The sequence below is a fragment of the Lipophrys pholis genome (genome assembly GCF_963383615.2).
Source record: "Lipophrys pholis genome assembly, chromosome: 2".
In the NCBI taxonomy this organism is placed as follows: domain Eukaryota; kingdom Metazoa; phylum Chordata; class Actinopteri; order Blenniiformes; family Blenniidae; genus Lipophrys; species Lipophrys pholis.
Window position 1 is genome coordinate 29,305,640 of NC_137636.1, and position 15,572 is coordinate 29,321,211.

At 40.1% G+C, this 15,572-nt stretch overlaps 2 protein-coding genes across 3 annotated transcripts; one reads left to right on the plus strand and one right to left on the minus strand.

Annotated features, from left to right (window-relative positions):
- Positions 1-202: 202 nt before the first annotated feature.
- On the minus strand, positions 203-5,230 carry LOC308106625 (trans-1,2-dihydrobenzene-1,2-diol dehydrogenase-like). 2 transcript variants are annotated; one of them, XM_080458478.1, is made up of 8 exons: positions 5,089-5,230; positions 3,904-4,015; positions 3,352-3,515; positions 2,517-2,769; positions 1,471-1,595; positions 1,074-1,224; positions 651-762; positions 203-360 (listed from the first exon to the last, which is right to left on the minus strand). In XM_080458478.1, exons 1-7 carry the CDS (start codon positions 5,176-5,178, stop codon positions 653-655), a joined length of 1,005 nt encoding a protein of 334 aa, XP_080314604.1. In that variant the 5' UTR covers positions 5,179-5,230; the 3' UTR covers positions 203-360; positions 651-652. The 2 variants fall into 2 exon arrangements, with proteins under 2 accessions (XP_080314604.1, XP_080314603.1); XM_080458477.1 differs by lacking the exon at positions 203-360 and having other exon boundaries at positions 595-762; positions 5,089-5,193.
- A 4,412-nt stretch (positions 5,231-9,642) lies between these two features.
- dhdh.2 (dihydrodiol dehydrogenase, tandem duplicate 2) lies at positions 9,643-15,548 on the plus strand. The gene is made up of 7 exons (XM_080488897.1): positions 9,643-9,754; positions 10,562-10,673; positions 11,058-11,221; positions 11,633-11,885; positions 12,595-12,719; positions 14,480-14,630; positions 15,363-15,548. Exons 1-7 carry the CDS (start codon positions 9,665-9,667, stop codon positions 15,464-15,466), a joined length of 999 nt encoding a protein of 332 aa, XP_080345023.1. The 5' UTR covers positions 9,643-9,664; the 3' UTR covers positions 15,467-15,548.
- The last annotated feature ends 24 nt before the right edge of the window (positions 15,549-15,572 follow it).

Sequence of the window (15,572 nt, forward strand, 5' to 3'; positions counted from 1 at the left end):
ATATTTAGTTTGAAATCAATATTTCCCTCTGACTGAAATACAGAAAACAAGTTTCAATTGTATATAGATGATATTTAAAAATATTGACTTGAGATCAGAAGAACGAGAGTTCATATGTGTGATTCATTTAAACCCATTCTTAGAATAGATCATTGCAATGGCTGGCAAAATCAAAAAAAACATTCCTAATAAGAGACATGTTGAATAAACCTCAATGAGGGGTTGTTTTTATTTGGCAGATGAGCCCCTCAAAGACTTTAATTAATAGAATATAGTAGGAGTGTATGTAAGTCGAGGTTGTGTTCAAGGATTCACTCTGCAGAGACTCAAAGCTGCTTTTCTTGTCCATATTCATGTCACCTACAGAAAAAAAGTAGTATCAGTCTATTCATAAACGTGCTCGATTTACTCTGTTGTGATACAAACAACAACAATGAATTATCATTTCACATTTTTGATGCAGGGTAAAAGAATACGAGAGAGATCATTCTAATCAAAACACAATATCCATCCATCCATCCATCCATCCATCCATCCATCCATCCATCATATGTTCCATGTTATGGTGTATAAATGTGGACAACACAACCAAATCGTTCATAATTATGATATTATTTTATTAATAAGATACATTAAGACACATTTTGTACATTTACTGTTTGTCCTGGCTGTAGACGGATCCGATCTGCCGGCGAATCTCATCCTCGACCTCGGCCAGCAGAGCAGAGTGAGCGTGGGACATCACTTTGCTCTCCTTCAGCCCTGCAGCAGGGAAAGGGGAGAAGAATGCACTCAGAAATCTGCTGGCAAAGAGGGAACTCTGGGGATTTGACTGTGTCTGATGCCACCTGGTGTTGAGTGTATGTCACTTCACATTATATAAGAAAGTGTTACTTATCCACCCTGTTACCATCAAGGACTGACTAAACATTGCAGCAGAGCTGGTCAATGTGACGAAGAGATATCTTCATCTTAAATACGAGCAAACACCTCTAATCTCGACTTGATGGGGTTTGACTGGGTGTGACATAGTCTGTGTTTAAGACAGGTTTATCGAAACGATGCTGAAGTACCTTTGAGCAAACACTGCCGGACCTCCTCCGCTTCGTAGCTCATGCCCGTGGCATTGTCGAAGTTGAAGGGCATGCCGGGCTTCGGCAGTGGGTACTCCGTCATCCTCCCATTCACCTCTAATGTCGTGGGGCACCACATCAATTTAGGGACCTAAACAAAACAAGCACAGGCAGGTTTCACAAAAGGAGAAAAGAAAAATGGACGACGCAATTTGTTAGTCAACACACCTTTTACTTCCAGAGTAAATTATTAATATTATCATGACCACACACACTGATCACTCTGAGTTATTCCCCTGAGCCGTCACCTTTTTATGTTTGATCAGTGTAAAACCTCACAGTACGTTTTAATTGATCATTTGGGGCTCATCGTAGGTCCCCTCCTTTCTTTACTTACACGGATCCTGCCTTTGGTTCCCACGACGACGGCCTCATTGGGCATCTCGACCCGGGCAGTGCAGATGAACGTCGCCATCCGGTTCTTGGAGAACTTCATGATGACGACCACGGTCTCATCCACCCCTGCAGCAGCAGAATATTTCACACAAACGAGTTCAAACGTGATGAATGTTGTTGCAGAGAACGGTAGAAACCTGCACATCAGCGATTGCTGGACTTTAACCTTTATTGTAACACAACAGTAATAATAGAGATAAGAGGTGGAGTCTTATCGCAGGCTAACAATGACGAGGACGTTTGAATAGAAATGAACCTGTCAGTGTCCGCTCAGGAAAGATTTAACGATTGTGACTTTGCTATTACAGCAGTATTCCTCCAAAAAGGTTGGTATGATTGTAAAACATAAATTCAAGCAGCTCGGAATGATTACTGATTCTCATATAACCAACGCTTCATACATAATAGACTGAGAGATATCCAAAGATTTTTTAACCGATTTCTTTTTTCAATTTATTCTAATGAATCTTGAACACATTCACAGTATTAAATAGCTAAAATGAAAAAAAAAATGAAAAAAAAAAGCAGATTACTATAGACAAGTTTAAAAGATGAAATGCAGAGTTTGTAAAACAGATTGGACTAAAGTGCCATCGCTAACAGCTATTGTTTGTTTGATTGAATTGGTACCACTAACTTTTGGAGATTTATGTAGCCCTATGTTTGCTTCACTGACAAAAACTCAAATGTTTAATCATAAATTAGCAAGATGCCTTTTTTTTTTTTTTTAAACGTATGACATCAAGGTTCTATTGTACGGAAAATATGCTTTCCTGAGGTCTGCCAATCGATCGGTTTCTGCCTTAAATTGCATCTCAGACATTGTCCAAACCCCATTCTTCCACATTGTTGTGATTTGTTTCAGCAAAGTGTGAATACAACCGGTCGCTGCAGGAATCTTCACCTCAGTGTTGTGGGCAGCGATTGTACACGTTTCCTGACAGTCCTTAAAGAGCAGCCAGTCAAAAAGTTCCGACATTTCTTTACCGTTCTCCAGGAAGACGCCGCTGGCTTGGATGCTCTCCGGTTTCTCCCCGTTGAACACCATGAGGATGAACTGCAGGCAGTAAACGCCGATGTCCAGTATCACTCCTCCGCCCAGCTCCTTCTGTGTCACCCTCTGTGAGTTTAACAGCGGATAGCCGAACTCCGCTCGGACCATCCTCACGTCGCCCAGCTCCTCCTGCTCCAGCAGCCGTCTGATCTCCACCGAGGCCGGGAAGAAGCGGGTCCAGACGGCCTGAAGCAACAAGGTAGAAGAGAGACTGAAAGAGCATTGTTATAATAATCAAAACATCATGACTTTGCGTCCTAAGGAATTTGGCATATTGACCAGAATCCTCAGTGGTTTACACAGGAGTCGGGTCCAGACTGCCATCACCAAATGCTGGGAGACATTTACATCACCAGGACCCGTAACCCCATCAACACATATCCTCAAACTTAAATCACACATCTGGCATCAGGGAGACGCGACACAGACGTCACAACATCCTGGTTTTCAAAGAGCCCCTACAAACAGACTACTTGACTTTTGAACTGCACAGCCGAGTCCCATCCGCTTCCTCTCACACATCTAGTTATGTGCAATCCCGACGATTGAGAAATCAATGTGCAATTTCCTTTTCTCGTACAGAAATGCCTCTCATTATTACTGCAGATCTCTGTGCATGTACAGTATGTGTGTGTTTATGCAATGTCACTTTTCTCATGGTTTACAACTCTCTATTCCAAAATGTATATAACGATTCACTTCCTGCACTTGAACTAAACCGAGGCCGGCTGCGCAACGCTAAACTGGAAAGGTCTGTCCAACATTTACCTCCATGAGAAACACGTTGTTCTTCTTGGCGGAGGCCAGGATCTGCTGCACCTCCCTGCTGTTCATGGCCAGCGGCTTCTCACACAGCACGTTCTTCTTGGCGTTGGTGAAGATCAGACACGTCTTGTGGTGGTGGGGGTTGATCACACCGATGTAAACCACATCTGAGGACGTAAACAAACCCCGAGCAGAGAGAAAGAGACAGCGTGTGAGGAGAAAGACAGAAGGACTAACCTCGCTTTCCAGAGACGGACAGAGTTTGGACATTTAATAGAAGTACCATTAATGCTCAGATTGGAAGTGTTGGAGTCATTTTGTTTTTTTGAGCATGCAATTTCTCGCTTTGAATAGTGACATGCACGAAGAGCGAACAAAGATCATACACGATATTCTAAATGGCTTTCACTTAGAAAATATCCTGTTAACACACTGCTGCATCTCCAAAAAAAAAGGACGGAAATGTTCATTTTGGAAACATAATTAAAAACTGAAACTTCTGTTGATTTTAGATTTACACAATATAAACAAATAAAACACAAAGGATGCACTGACCGATATTTGGATCCTTGGCCAGCTCCTCATAGCTGCCATAGGCTCGTGGGATGTTGTGTTTCTTAGCAAACTCCTGAGCGCTTGCCAGTTTACGAGCCGCCACAGCGACAATCTGTGGAAAGAGTCAGAGAGGAGTCAGTCCTGTACTTCAATGGGAGCCTCATCAGTCACTTGTATTCCCATCTATGTCCCACATATATTGATAATTCTATCTTCTCTTACTAATCAAGTTTTACAAGTGTTACTACAACATAATTTCACCAGGTTTTAATGACACCTGGTCAAAACAACCTGCATTCAATACAATACAGTACAATGTAATAATGCAATTTTGGGTAGATTTGTAAAGAATCGAGGAGGTTTGTGTTTCCAACCATGTTCATGTGTGCTTCTTTAGTCAAGAGTTCGTTTTTCAACACAACATAATGTAAATTAAATCAAAAAAACATTTAAATTATAAAGTATAAATGTTTCTTCCGCTGTGATTTGAACAGGTAAAGGTTCTGACAAGCGCTGATTTTATTAAAAGTTTCAGTTTTTAAAAATAAATGTAGTGTAAATGTATTGAAGATGACATAATAACACATGGATACACCATATATGTAACAGGTATTCCAGTTGAAGATGTAAGACCCTGGCCGTCTCTTTCACACTTTCTTAACTAAAAGCTTCCAAACAGCATTCCTCCAATAATGTATTTTATTGCCTACGGATCTGAATAGTCAGAAATCATTTATTGTTGCAGATTAAAAAGATTTAAATCACTTATTTTTTGCAGTTTAGTAAACCTCTGTACTGCGTAATTACGCATGGTTCACATTAAGCGCTTTCCATTTTCAGCCCTTCTTCATCTTGATTTAAAACACAGTGAGTGGATGCGTTTATTCCGGATCCAATCCTCAATAAAGAACCACAAATACTTTAGAACCAAAACAAACAGCTCATGGTGCACCGTGTGGTTGAGGTTGTGGGTGCGCAAGTTACAGTATAAGTGCAAACGTATTAAAACTACACAGCTTGCTTTTTTCAAAACTTCAGTATCGTTTTCAGCTGCACGAAGCTGGTAAAAGATGAAGTTAAGAATCCATTTGTGCAAACGGTCTTTTAAGAGATTGTAACACTCTGCGGTGCGCGCAGCAGCCAAGAGGAGACGAGCGAATTCACGTCTATATGTGATAGTTTCACCTGGTGGTGCTCAGCTGGGAGAGTCCTCAGGGCCACAGCGAAGTCGTGGCTGATCTTCCCCGAGCTGCAGATTGCCCACCTGGTTGCCATGTTGTACACCCGAGAAGGACTGACAGGGTCCACGTTCACCTGGCGGCTTTTTAAAGGGGCGTCGCGCGTCGCGCGTAACCGACACCAATCGTGGCGACGCTCCGGATACCACGTGGGTCTGTGTTGGGATCGATTCTCATGTTCAAATATCGATATTTTTGTTGCAGTCGGTTTTCTTCACAGATAAATGTATGTTGTTCCTTTTTTCAATCAGAGTTAAACGTTGTGTTACTCCTGTACTAGGTCTGTTTAGTCTCACTACTTTGGAGTTATGAGTGATGTTAGTGTGGTTATGTCAATACCTCACATATAGTGGAGCTTCACGTGACCCTAATGCCTGCATGTACTGTGGCAACAGGTGAACGTTACTGAGTACTAGATGGATAGAGGAACATCAGATGTACAACATCAAACATGTAACAAAAACACAGTCGCAACAAAGCAGATATTCCTTTGACATTATTGATGATATGTTTTGAATTTGGCTTTGTTTAATGCTCATGATCATATTTCAACCGTGGGGTATTGACCTTGTGCTACAAAGCATAATCAGATATTGGACTCCTTCCAGCTCAGTGGATCGGAGTGCAAGTGCATCTTCTGTTCCTTAACAGATGTAAATGTTTTTCACTGAATAATTCACTAAGAAGCAATAACCGATATTCAAGAAATATTTTCACATAGTTACAATGAACTATCAATTGGATTCATATCGCTCATCACACAGGGAACGACTCCAGGAAGTCTCTGCAAAAATAGAGCCCTTTATTTTAGCCATAATGTGTGATAATGATAAAAATAAAAAGAATTAGGCCGATTTGTAAAACTTTGGGTGTTCAGTTAAAATATGATTGAATTATTTGAATGACGCTCATAAAGATCAAGATATTTTTACCACTTTGTAGCCAGAGAATCATCTTCTTTATGATTACCTGTCATTTTCTAATTTTCTTCTCTCAGAATAATTACAACGACCTCCACTACGACACATTGCTGCCACAGAGTGCTAGGGACAAACATTTATTTATTTATTTATTTATTTATTTATTTATTTATTCATTTATTTATTTATCTATCTATCTATCTATCTATCTATCTATCTATCTATCTATCTATCTATCTATCTATCTATCTATCTATCTATCTATCTATCTATCTATCTATCTATCTATCTATCTATCTATCTATTTGTTTATTTGTTTGTTTGTCTGTTTAGTAAGTGTATACCAGGACAAACTTGCAAAAGAGATTGTTAATCTCAATGTGTTTTCTCCTGAACAAATAAAGGCTAAATGAAAATGAAACATGTTGCACGTAGGTTCTGGTCTGTACATTTTGAGGTGATGAAGGATTTTGTACATGCCTTACAGTAAGTAAGGCTTACTACTTCTTCAGATGCCAAATAACAATTTCGACATTGTGTCAGTTGAGCAAAGTCAACCTCAATAATAGAATGAGACAATGGAAAACGTGCCCCCTGTCTCAAATACTTTTGAGATGCACTTCGGCAATCAAATTCAAATTGAGCAAATATTTTAATGACATCGTAAAATAGCTTAGTTGTGCTGTTTGATATTATGCCCTTGTTCTTATGTGCACACAAATATGGTTTTGTTAGAATAACAAGTCCTTGTTCCCTGTTATTATTACTGTTTTACGCATCAACCTTTTGGAATATGGAGTCGGATCAAGCGTAGTGTATTTGCAAAGTCATCCTACTTTTACACATAACCTAAGCTGACACTGACAGAATCATTTTTATCTGTTCAACAGATGATAAACAATTTTGACGAGTCATGTTTGCATGTGATAAGACTCCACTTATCTCTTTTACTGTTGTGGGTTAACCGGCACAATGGAGGTTAATTATTGACGGGTTGCCTTCAGCCATGTCTCTGAATTCATCTTTACCTTGTTTTATATCGCTTTATGCAACATGACATGCCACCGCAGGAGCGGATGAGACTGATTGTGACTCTGAAGTTTTCCAAGAATGGAGTGGAGGTTTGTATTTGTGCCTCACGTTCAGAGATGCCTAGTCAGGCCATAAGAGAGAAAACAAAGGGCAACATCTGTGTGAGTTATTAAAGAATTAATGACACAGTAAATTGAGTATACCTTATCAAAAGCATGTAACCTGCAGCTGAACACTGATGTATTCACACTGAGCAGAATGAAATAGATCCCATAAATGATTTAAAGTGGCCTCCACTGGAAAATTAACCCCACGCTGTAGTGGCTCGCTGTAGGTTTCATAAAGCTGCGTAAATACATAAATAAAGTTGTTTTTATTTCACCTGTTTGTTAGTTTTTATTTTGTTGCACTGCAGATGAGTGGATTTAGATTCCGTCAGTATTTCATCACCTAATATAAGCATCTGATTCTCCTGTTACGTGCCACTTTTCACCACAAGCCATTAATGTTGTGAGCTAATGGAGGATAATTCTGGAGAAAAGAATTATTTTTCTATTTTCATAAATCCTAATGAGGATTTGATGTTTTTTTGTTTTATAATGGATAAAACATAAAACAATTTCTGTATCTCCTAATTGCAGTTGTATAATTTTCAAGTTATAATACAAATTACACAAGAGAGAAGAAACATTTTTAAGCTATTATATCTCAATTTTGTTGGTTTTATAGCTTCAGACAGATGTTAATTGATGGTAGAAGGTTAAATTGGTAGTAATGTTTTCAGACTCCTGCACTTCAATGCAGAAAAAAATTAATTGCCTGTATTTTAGCTTCAAACGTATTGCAATGTCAGTGAGCTGCACCCATAAATACTCTTATATCATCATTTAGCAAGCAAACAGTCACTGAGGCCAAGTTCAGATAAGTTTATTGTTTGAATAAGCTCAGTACACCAGCTACAACACTTCATTACATCCAGTTCATTCTTACACACAAGCATCACAGCGAGTTAGACTCATGAACACGACAGAGCGTCAACATATACATGTGAGCAGAGCGGTTTCTACCCATCACACACTTTAACACACAGAAGAGGGCAAACATACAACTCCGGGCATGAAAAAGTGCTGACTCATATATCAGCAAGGCCACTTCAATGAGCCACATGTGAAATAGCGCCACCCTGGATATGGTCCAAATGCAAAGAAACGTCAAGGTTACATGAAATAAAGCACAAGATTTTGTATCTGGTTCGGACAGCCGATTTAGTTTCTTGTCTTCTGGTTGACGGAACGACCGACACAAACATATTACCAGTGTGAGCGGCTCCGATCTGTGTTTCCTATGTGTCTTTGAAGAGATTATTTTATAAAAGGCGTTCAATGGCACCGCTGCTCTATGGAGGTTTGCTTAATGATGCACTAAATCAGATTGAATCACCTTTAGAGACAAACCCAGCTGGAGTGACTGATATAAGATAAACTGTGAAAGCTTTACAAATATAATCTGTGAGAGACGAGCACAGACCTAGAGACTTATATATATTCACAAACAGGTTGCAGTGTCTGATTTTCAAGGTTTGGACACAGAAAGGCCTTTATGAGTCTGTTTAGTTGTTCCTGTTTCTCCTTCACATGGACACTGGATACAATCTATAAAATCTACCAAAAAAACCTTCTCTAGATAAAAATGTATACATCTATCTAGTTTTTAATGTAATTCAGCTTTTAAAAAAGATATATAATCATGCCACACAAAACACAAATCCAAGTGAGATATGTTGAAACGCTTTATAGATGAACAAACTTTTATTATTAGATTAAAGGGTATCCATTAATCCTTTATCAGTCTGAAGGGAAATTACAGTTCCAGTGCAGCGAACGGCACACATCATTAGTCAGCAGTAAACACAAAGCATAGTAAAATACAAAGTAGTGTGATTACAAGTGGAGCGCTCCCCTCTGTGTGAATACAGAAGATAGGAGACCATAAAACACAAAGTATAACATCATTTATTTACTCTTGTTTCTAGAGGTCAGAGTTTTGTTCATTTTGCAGGAATATGACAACATATATTAAGACCTTTTAATACCCTTGCAATTTCTTTTTAGCGTTTGTATTTCATTACAAGCCGAACATGTCTCTAGGTTATTTTTGTATTTTCTAGAGCTGAATTTTTCATCAATGTACTTGAGAATCACAGCAAATGTTTACCGCTATAGTCTTTAAACACTTTTCTCTAAACAGTGAGTGGTATACATTAAATAAAAACACAGATTTATCTATTCAATAATTTATATGGCTTATTATTTGTTTTGTTCCACTATTTCACGTTGTTTTAAAAAAACCACACTTTATGTGTATGTATGTATGTATGTATGTATGTATGTATGTATGTATGTATGTATGTATGTATGTATGTATGTATATTTATTTATTTGTTTATTTATTTATAGAAGTGGGAGTATTACAAGTTTTAGTTGAAATGTTAAAAAAAACAAAACAACTCCCAGTCAATATTAATGACGTGTACGCCCCCTCGTGGCAGAAGGCTGCAATCACGTGTCCAACATGGCGACCAGGTGGGCGATCTGCAGCGCGGGGAAGATCAGCCACGACTTCACTGTGGCCCTGAGAACTCTCCCACCTGAGCACCACCAGGTGAAACTATCAGTAGAGACAGAGACTTTAATTCGCTCGTTCTTCAGGACTCAGTCGGGATTGTTTGCTTTGTTTCTGCAGACAGTCAAACATTGTAAACACAAAGTTCAAACTGTGCAGGACAAATGGGCGGGTCTTCCAACCTTTATCCTGCCTGTGATTGGTTTAGATTATGATGGAAACCAGGACCAGCGAATCATAGAGTAGCTGTGTCGGGATTGCTTTATCACCAGGAAGTGAATGAGTCTGATCTAGAACAAAACATGATCATGGAAGAGCATACTTTCATACTTTTTAGTGAACAATATCAGGATCTATGTGAACGAAATAAAGAGGAACCAAAATGTAAATGAAAGGTCCCGATGTCACTCATTGTCTGTATTGTTTTTTTGTCTGTTTCTTAAATTATTGAAAAACTTAAAATCTGCAGTTCCTGTTGCCCTGTTTATAGGATTGCCTCAATGTCCGAATTTTTAAAGTCACTTCATATTTCATAATGTGAGATATGAAGTGAAACTAAACTGGGTGATGCACTAAACGTGAAATATGCATTACACTTTGCAGGTACTTGGAGTACTAAGCAGTAACTATTGACTGATTTCAGCCTTTTGCACAGGTTTTGCAATAAATATGTTTGTTGGCATTTATTGTTGTGATCTATTGGCAATGAGATAACCAACCTATACTGGTTGGAGACAGATGGGTATGTTTCTAAATGCAATCTGCAACTGGTTTTATTCGTGCTAACTTATTTTACAAATTCATTTTGTCTTTATTATTTCGGTGTCTTTTAACTGTTTTCCACAGGTCGTGGCAGTGGCGGCTCGAAAACTTGAAGATGCTCAGCAATTTGCCAAAAAACACAACATCCCACAAGCGTATGGCAGCTATGAGGAGCTGGCCAAGGATCCAAATATCGGTCAGTTTCTGTCTGCTCTTTGTGATTCAGAGTTAAAGTTATTACTAAAGCCAGAACTGACACACTGCCATCCTGTTAGATGTCTTAACTGCTTATTCTGCAGTTTTATTTGTCACTGTATTGATATGGCAGTTAAAGACAGGTCTACATGTCTTCTACAGGTCTTCTGTTTGGGACTACCATGTAACGAGCACTGAAATAACAAACTCCCCCATGTACAACACTGACACTTTCACCTTTCACAATTTACATATACAAGTACTGAAATCCTTTTCATACACAACTAAAAGTTGTCTGGAGTATCATGTACGGGCACAATATCAATGAAAAGTCATTTGTTTTGCCAGTTATTTTGACTCTGATATGCTTTTCATACGTTTGTAGACGTGGTTTACATCGGTGTGATCCACCCCCACCACCTGAAGACGTGTCTGATCTTCACCAACGCCAAGAAGAACGTGCTGTGTGAGAAGCCGCTGGCCATGAACAGCAGGGAGGTGCAGCAGATCCTGGCCTCCGCCAAGGAGAACAACGTGTTTCTCATGGAGGTAAAAATTGAAGACACTTCTGTCTTTTTCAGTTTACTTCTGCACAACCAACCTCAGGTTCAGGTTGAGATCATTTCTTCACACAGTCTTTGAAAGGCTAAACGCACACATCATATATGCAGATTTATCTGCAGCAATGGTAACAGGTATGCAGTCAATTTGCACATACTGGAAGTGCGATTATCATGATTGCACAAAACTGGATATGTATTAATATGAGTAAAGGAGGTGGATGGGACTGGTCTTTGCAGAGTTTATGAGTCTAATAGTGTTTGTATTACAGTTCTTTGCATCAAGATTAGAATCGAAAAAATGTAATTAAGAATTCATGGATAAAACAAAGAAAACACCCGAGTAATTCAGTCTACATCACAAAACCCAGCTCCTACATGTTTTACCTTTTTGATTCAGGCCGTCTGGACCCGCTTCTTCCCGGCCTCGGTGGAGATCAGACGGCTGCTGGAGCAGGAGGAGCTGGGCGACGTGAGGATGGTCCGAGCGGGGTTTGGACAGTCGCTGTTGCACATCGCTAGAACAACACAGAAGGAGCTGGGCGGAGGAGTGGTACTGGACCTCGGCATTTACTGCCTGCAGTTCATCCTCATGGTGTTCAACGGGGAGAAACCGGAGAGCGTCCAAGCCAGCGGGGTCCTTCTGGAGAACGGTAAAGAAATAACAGCCGGTTTACTATGAGCTCGTATTTTTGTCAAAATAAGATGTAAATTAAAGCAAAATCCAATGACTTCCAACATCAGAAATCCATGTACTGTAATAAAAGTAGAAGTTGTGCTATATCATGAAATCAAATTGCTCAAGTTCAATTTGATGGACATTAAAACATCTCAAAATGTTTGGACGGGGAAAGAAAAGACCTGGACACATTGGAAGGATTTAACACGTCAAAGAATAAAAATTCTGCCAGAGAACAAAAGAATCCGAGTTTCATCCCTTTAAAACTTTGAAATTTCAGACAGCATAGAAAATATGGTCTTGTTTCAACATTATGTACTAATGTGAATAAAATACGATGTTATGAGAGTCAGTAATCATTGCGGGTTGTTTGAATTGATGTTTTACGGTAGTACCAACCTTTTTATGAATGGGGTTCGGATGAATAGTGTTGTTGGCGCAACATCACAATTTTTAAATCTTACCTGCGCCGATGCTAACAGGTTAGTTTGTGTTCACACTTCTTCATACAGTAACGTTTTAGATCATGTATTTTTAGCCTGTAGTGAGACTCCACCCCTAATCTGTTACTGTTCTGTGTCACAATAAAGGTTAAAATCCGGCTATTATTGATGTGCAGCTTTCAACCCTTCCTTGAAACAACATTCATCATGTTTTATATCTTTGTGTCAAATATTCTGCAGGAGTGGACGAGACCGTGGTCGTCACCATGAAGTTCTCCAAGGACAGGATGGCGACGTTCATCTGCTCCTCTCGTGTAGTGATGCCCAATGACGCTCTCATAGTGGGAACAAAAGGCAGCATCTGTGTAAGTAAGGAAAGGAGGGATGTATGATGAGTCTCAGATACAACATTAAAATGTACTGTGAGCATTTACACTGATCAGCCATAACATTGTGGCTACTGAGATGAATAACACTGATGATCTGAGCGTCTGTCAGTGGGTGGGATGTTCTAGACAGCAGGTTCATGTGTTGGAATCACAGAAGTGGGTCAATGTGAGGTGGTGAGGGGGTTTCACAAGGCCCAGTTTGTTATATTTGAAAACCTGCCGCTCTTATGCTCTATTAAAATGGTTCAGAGGAAGGAAGAGCGGTAAAACAGTAAGAAGACTTATTGATGTGTGTGGGGGAGTGAATGCTGGCCAGTGTGGTCTGATCCAATGGAGGATTTATTGTCACTGAACCGACCTCAGAAGGTGAAGGTGGTTCTGATTGGACATTCGTGGGTTCCATTGCAGAGTGGGTCAGAGCTGTGTTTGTAGAAATGTTGGGGAGCTGGTCAAGTGAATGGTTTAGAAATGATTTACTGTGCTAACTAATATAAAGCTTTGTACACCTGTCCAACTGCTCGTTAACGCAAATTTCTACCCTGCCAATCACATGGCAGCAACTCAATGCATTTAGGCATGTAGACATGGTCAAGACGATCTGCTGCAGTTCAAACCGAGCATCAGAATGAGGAAGAAAGGTGATTTAAGTGACTTTGAACGTGGCATGGTTGTTGGTGCCAGACGGGCTGGTCTGAGTATTACAGAAACTGCTGATCTACTGGGACTTTCATGCACAACCATCTCTAGGGTTTACCTTGTTGACACCAGAGGTCAGAGGAGAATGGCCAGACTGGTTCCAGCTGATAGAAAGGCAACAGTCACTCAAATATCCACTCGTTACAACCGAGGTATGCAGAAGAGCATCTCTGAACGCACAACACGTGGAACCTTGAGGCGGAGGGGCTGCAGCAGCAGAAGACCACACCGGGTGCCACTCCTGTCAGCTAAGAACAGGAAACTAAGGCTACAATCCCCACAGGCTCACCAAAATTGGACAATAGAAGAAAAACGTTGCCTGGTCTGATGAGTCTCGATTTCTGCTGCAACATTCGGATGGTCGGGTCAGAATTTGGCGTCAACAACAGGAAAGCATGGATCCGTCCTGCCTTGTATCAACGGTTCAGGCTGGTGGTGGTGGTGTAATTGTGTGGGGGATATTTTCTTGGCACACTTTGGGCCCCTTAGTACCAATTGAGCATCGTGTCAATGCCACAGCCTACCTGAGTATTGTTGCTGACCATGTCCATCCCTTTATGACCACAGTGTACCCATCTTCTGATGGCTACTTCCAGTAGGATAACGCACCACGTCAGAAAGCGTGAATCATCTCAGACTGGTTTCTCGAACATGAGAATGAGTTCATTGTACTCAAATGGCCTCCACAGTCACCAGATCTCAATCCAATAGAGAAACTTTGGGATGTGGTGGAACGGGAGATTCGCATCATGGATGTGCAGCCGACAAATCTTTAGCAACTGCGTGATGCTATCGTGTCAATATGGACCAAACTCGTTGAGGAATGTTTCCAGGACCTTGTTGAATCTATGCCACGAAGGATTAAGGAAGTTCTGAAGGCAAAAGGGGGTCCAACCCGGTACGAGCAAGGTGTACATAATAAAGTGGCTGGTGTGTGTGTGTGTGTGTGTGTGTGTGTGTGTGTGTGTGTGTGTGTGTGTGTGTGTGTGTGTGTGTGTGTGTGTGTATATATATATAATCAATCGTACCTTTGTTTTCAGATCCCCAGTACCATGTGGTGCCCCACGACATTAGAGGTGAATGGGAAGAGGACGGACTACCCACTGCCGGAGCCCGGCATGCCGCTGAACTTCACCAGCAGCACCGGGATGCGCTACCAGGCGGAGGAGGTCCGGCAGTGTTTGCTCACAGGTACCGCAAAATTCAGCATCAGTTAGAGATATCCGTGTGTGTATATACAGTACCGTGTAAACATTCGGAGTGTGAGGTTGATGGATGAGGATTGCTTTAAAACGGTCAATAATTCGTTTTTTTAATCACTAAATACAAACATTATGAACAAAGAGAAACGAAAATAAACCATGAAATTTGCACTACTTCTGACTGCTTTCAGATTTAACCTCAACACTTATTTGTCTCGTTTATTTTTTTCATTTAATGTATTTGTGGAGATTTTATGAATTCCCTTTGTATTTCCATTTTCATGGATTTGTATTTTGTGTATTGTACAGCTGTATTTCTAGTCCAGTTTTATTCCTCTCATGCTGTTTAATTGAACGTATGCTGCATATTTTTTATGATGTGAAGCACTTTGTCTAAAGAGCAGCACAAATAAACTTTGATGAACAGTTGAAATCTAACTTGAAATGAAAATAGGTACATTGGCTATCATATTATTATATTTATTGTATTATTGGCCTCTGTTGCAGTACTTAGTCACTCATACACTGTGATGGTAATATGTTTCCACACTTTTGCACAGTACTGTATTTTTATTAACATATGAACGCGTTTAGGAGTTTGTGAAATCTGACATGTTATGCACACATTTACCACAAGGTGGCATCAGCCACACTGACGTCGCAACAGCTTGGCTTCTACTAACAGACTTTTCAGTGCATTTTGCCTTTTTCCATCCTGCAGGGCTGAAGGAGAGTAAAGTGATGTCCCACGCTGATTCTTCTCTGCTGGCTGAGGTAGAGGATGAGATTCGCAGGCAGATCGGATCGTTCTACAGTCAGGACTAACAGTCAATCTACAGAACCAGCTCAGAATGCCATTTGAAAAAAAACTGATTGTTACAATAAAAAAACCAAATATTTGTCTTTAGACTTTAGACTTTGCTTTATTAAT

What these genes read in the sequence shown, in the direction of transcription:
- LOC308106625 (XM_080458478.1), bottom strand. Translation starts at nt 5,178, where the DNA reads ATGGCAACCAGGTGGGCAATCTGCAGCTCGGGGAAGATCAGCCACGAC. An exon ending in TCCCAGCTGAGCACCACCAG is followed by an intron (nt 4,016 to 5,088) that starts GTGAAACTATCA and finishes CTCTTTCCACAG; the next exon opens with ATTGTCGCTGTGGCGGCTCG. An exon ending in GAACCAAAGGCAGGATCCGT is followed by an intron (nt 1,225 to 1,470) that starts GTAAGTAAAGAA and finishes TGTTTTGTTTAG; the next exon opens with GTCCCTAAATTGATGTGGTG.
- dhdh.2 (XM_080488897.1), top strand. Translation starts at nt 9,665, where the DNA reads ATGGCGACCAGGTGGGCGATCTGCAGCGCGGGGAAGATCAGCCACGAC. An exon ending in GGCCAAGGATCCAAATATCG is followed by an intron (nt 10,674 to 11,057) that starts GTCAGTTTCTGT and finishes ATACGTTTGTAG; the next exon opens with ACGTGGTTTACATCGGTGTG. An exon ending in CCGGCAGTGTTTGCTCACAG is followed by an intron (nt 14,631 to 15,362) that starts GTACCGCAAAAT and finishes TCCATCCTGCAG; the next exon opens with GGCTGAAGGAGAGTAAAGTG.